Source organism: Ciona intestinalis, unplaced genomic scaffold (assembly GCF_000224145.3).
Source record: "Ciona intestinalis unplaced genomic scaffold, KH HT000087.2, whole genome shotgun sequence".
NCBI classification, from domain to species: Eukaryota; Metazoa; Chordata; class Ascidiacea; order Phlebobranchia; family Cionidae; genus Ciona; species Ciona intestinalis.
In genome coordinates, this window is record NW_004190409.2 from 26,632 (window position 1) to 30,525 (window position 3,894).

General features: G+C 42.9%; 1 protein-coding gene across 1 annotated transcript in view; it reads right to left on the minus strand.

Moving 5' to 3' along the window:
* Positions 1 to 3,894, minus strand: part of LOC100186390 (myosin-6-like) — a 10,864-nt gene that overhangs the window by 946 nt on the left and 6,024 nt on the right. Inside the window, exons 23-34 of the mRNA XM_026838441.1 lie at positions 3,695 to 3,889; positions 3,483 to 3,631; positions 3,254 to 3,420; positions 2,825 to 3,008; positions 2,602 to 2,767; positions 2,312 to 2,552; positions 2,068 to 2,260; positions 1,836 to 2,011; positions 1,616 to 1,769; positions 1,390 to 1,560; positions 1,105 to 1,305; positions 902 to 1,040 (exon numbers count right to left, since the gene is read on the minus strand). Of these exons, the coding sequence (XP_026694242.1) occupies positions 902 to 1,040; positions 1,105 to 1,305; positions 1,390 to 1,560; positions 1,616 to 1,769; positions 1,836 to 2,011; positions 2,068 to 2,260; positions 2,312 to 2,552; positions 2,602 to 2,767; positions 2,825 to 3,008; positions 3,254 to 3,420; positions 3,483 to 3,631; positions 3,695 to 3,889 (2,136 nt within the window). The remainder of the gene's footprint in view (positions 1 to 901; positions 1,041 to 1,104; positions 1,306 to 1,389; positions 1,561 to 1,615; positions 1,770 to 1,835; positions 2,012 to 2,067; positions 2,261 to 2,311; positions 2,553 to 2,601; positions 2,768 to 2,824; positions 3,009 to 3,253; positions 3,421 to 3,482; positions 3,632 to 3,694; positions 3,890 to 3,894) is intronic.

A 3,894-nucleotide genomic window follows, 5' to 3' on the forward strand; every position in this document is an offset into this window, starting at 1 on the left:
GGGTCTTCTGTAATTGTTGGATTGATAGCAATCAACACGCCATCAAACCCATTGTCTTGTAGCGTTACAGCTGTTTGATCCGCCACCACACCCCCCCACCATGTACACAAAATAACCAACACACAATTTATCAACATCCTATACTCCTTGTTTAACATATCTCCCCTTTTTAAATTCCGCCTTGCTACAAACAAACTAATTCTAATGAACAACCAGGTTGTGATTCAACAACCTCCTTCCATCTATAATGCCGAAGGCAACCTGGTACCACCTAGCTTTCCTTATCAATGTTAAAGGTAATCATACTTGATACAATCTACTAACAGCCATCAATACACGGGACATGTTATTCTACCTTCGCCCACCATACCAACTTTGTTTATTGCCGCTTCAGGTGTTTGCTATTCAACCCAGACCGACCTGTCACGATCATGTACATTCATCGTCGTCGCGTCTAATCGCGTTCCTGGTGTGACGTCACGACTGTTGTGACGTCGACAACGTTTTGAATATTACGTTTTATTGTTTTGGATGAGTTTCAAACAATAACATACTCCTACGTCACAATAGTCGATTGTTAACAGACAAACGCGGCGACACCTCGCGGTAATTGTTGTGAGCCTATTTATTGCCGCTTGGTGGCGTACTTACTAACTTTTATCCCACGATATAACATATGATACCACGTGAGCCTATTTATTGCCGCTTGGTGGCGTACTTACTAACTTTTATCCCACGATATAACATATGATACCACGTGTTATTCATGCAATGTTTATTGAAACATTTAAATTCACGAGAAATCAATGAAAGGGTCCAAGCCATGATCCTGTAAAAATATATTGATTAAAATAAATTCCACATAAGCCAACATTATTACACTAACCATCATAACATGCTTATTTATCCGACTTCATATCACGAGCCTTGGATCTCATCTTGTTAAGTTGCGATTCTGCCATCTCTGCTCGCTCTTCTGCATCGTCCAATTCGTGCTGGAGTTTGCGGTATTTGCTCAAGTTTGTGTTGGCTTGTTCCTCCTATAACGAACAAACATGAATTAAGACATTAAATAGAATCGCATGTCTAATGTCTTCAATTTACCGCTTCCTCGGCTTGTCGCTTGTATGTTTTCACTTTGATCTGGAGTTTATCAACAAGATCCTGGATGCGTGTTAAGTTCTTCTTGTCTTCTTCACCCTGGTACGTCACTTCCTTCAATCGTCGTTCAAACTTACGCTGATTCTTCACCGAGTCGCTGTTTCGACGTTGTTCGCTGTCGACTTCGTTCTCAAGTTCACGGATCTGCGTCAAACATACATCATTAATGTAATGTATGATGTCATCAACATACGTCATCAATGTATGATGTCACACCACCACACCCACCCTAGCCTCAAGTTTTTGCACTTGTTTCTTGCCTCCCTTGAGTGCGATGTTTTCAGCTTCATCAAGTCGTTGTTGAAGATCTTTAACGGTTTGTTCCATGTTCTTCTTCATTCGCTCCAAATGAGATGACAGATCTTGCTCTTTCTTCAACTCTTCGGCCATTGTTGCAGCCTGAAAGGTATAGTCACGTCATAATGTATACGGTACCACGACGACGCTTCCTTACGTCAACAATAGACTTCTTGGCTTTCTCTTCAGCATTCCTTTGTTCTTGCACTGCCTCCTCAACTTCGCCTTGCATGGTTTGCAACTCACCTTCCAACTTACGCTTCTGGTTGATAAGAGCGGTGTTTTGTGTGTGTAGCATGTTCGAACGCTCGCTGTGGGAATATGAGGTCAACGAAATGTCTCTACACCATTCATTATAAACAACCTCTAATGCAAACCTGCTATCAAGAAGTTCGGTCTCAGCCAACTTGCGTCCTCTTTCTGCTTGTTCAAGAGCAGATCTGAGCTCCTCTATCTCAGCAGTAAGAAGGTTTCCTCGTCGTTCAATCACAGCTGATTGTTCTTGAAGATCTTCAGCATGACGTTGAGCTTCATCCACTTGCATTTCAAGATCCTGCACAAAATGCGTTGGTCAAATCGATTACATAAAAATTAACGTTGAATCTTTACCTTAACATGGGATTGAATAGACTTGGCTTGTTTTTGCGCTTCAGATGCTTGTCGGTTGGCGTGACCAAGTTGGATTTCTAGATCATTAAGATCTCCCTCCATCTTCTTTTTGATCCTTACAGCTTCTTGTCTGGCCTTACTCTCGGAATCAAGAGTGGTTTGCATTGATTCAATTGATCGCTGTTGGTTTCGTCTACAACACACAACTTACCAACCCACCCAACATGACGGTACAACACCTCACCTTTGCGTATCAACCTCTTCTTCTTTCTCAGCGATCTTCCGTTCAAACTCCTGCTTCATCTGCGCAACCTCCACTTGCAACCGGAGGACTTTCGACTCCTCCCCTTCCATTGCTCCCTCAGCCTCCTCAAGAGCAGCTTGGATTTCGTTCCTCTCATGTTCAAGCGTCCTCTTCGCCTTCTCCAACTCGTGGATGCTCTTCCCACCCTCGCCAAGTTGGTCGGTGAGATCGGCGATCTCCTCTGCAATGCACAGGGTCAACAACCGATAAACCCACCATTTATATCCAACCTTGTAAATTCTTATTCTCCCTCTTCACTGTTTCCAACCCATCCAATGCTTCCTCGTAAGCGTTCTTCATCTTAAACAACTCAGTTGAGAGACTTCTTGCTTCCTTCTGAGATTGCTCAAGTTCGACCTGAACTTCCTCAGCCTTTTGTTTATGCTCACTAAGCACCTGCGCATGACCAGCGTTAGCCAGCCGCCCACACACATACCACACACTGCTACAAACCTTATCGAAGTTTCGTTGCTTTTTATCCAAAGCAGCGGCACCAGCGTTTGATCGTTCAAGATCGATCGTCAAATCTTCAACCTCGCCTTGGAGTCGGTTCTTAGTTTTATCCAAACTCGCAGCTTTGGCTTGCATCGCTTCAACTTGCTCCTCGGCCTCTTGGAGTCGAAGGGCAAGTTTCTTCCTGCAAGAAATCAATGTAACTTATTTGTCTTTGCATGGCGGGGCAACTACTTTCGTTATAACACGGGTGTTCTGTTTCACACACCCCGTGCCCGCACACGAGTTACAACGTATTTTTTGTAAGTGATCAATTTTTACGCCTGCAATATTAACAGTATCGTGTTTTAAATCCTAACCTCTGGTATAGAGGCAGGACTCAGAACTAATGAACTCATCATAGGAAACAGTGCGTCCAACACCACTTACTTTGCTTCTTCCAATTCTTCGGTTCGTTGGATCGCATCAGTTTCGTATTTGTTTCTCCATTGAGCAACTTCAGCATTTGCTTTTGATAATGCTCTCTGGAGTTCAGCTTTCGCTTCTTGTTCTTCTTCGTATTGTTCCCGCAAGAGGTCGTTGTCGTGTCGAGAAGCCTAATTTGGCAATGTCAGCATTTTATGAATTTATTTCAAACCAAGATAGTTAAAAAAATTACCTGAACAGCGTGTGCCAATGCGGCTTTAGCTTTGGTCTCTTCTTCAACAACTCGTTTCAACTCATCAATTTGCTGAGACGAACTGTTTTTACTTCGAGTAAGTTGCGCCATCAAGTGCTCACGTTCATCAAGTTGTCGACCGAATTCACCTGAACATTCACTTGTTATAGCAACATAATCGTGAAATATTATTAGATCTATTAATAACCCACCATTCTCAGAGGAGAGACGAGCTTTAGCTGCGTTCAACTCGTTAACTTCCTTGGTAAAGTTGTCGTTCTTCATCTTTGTTTCATTTAATTGTTCCTCAAGGTTCCTGGCCATTTTCTCGTAGTTAAGTTTAGCTTTAGTAACGCTCTCCACGTTAGAGGCGAGGTCATCAATCTCCATCTTCATTTCACTCTTTTCTTTC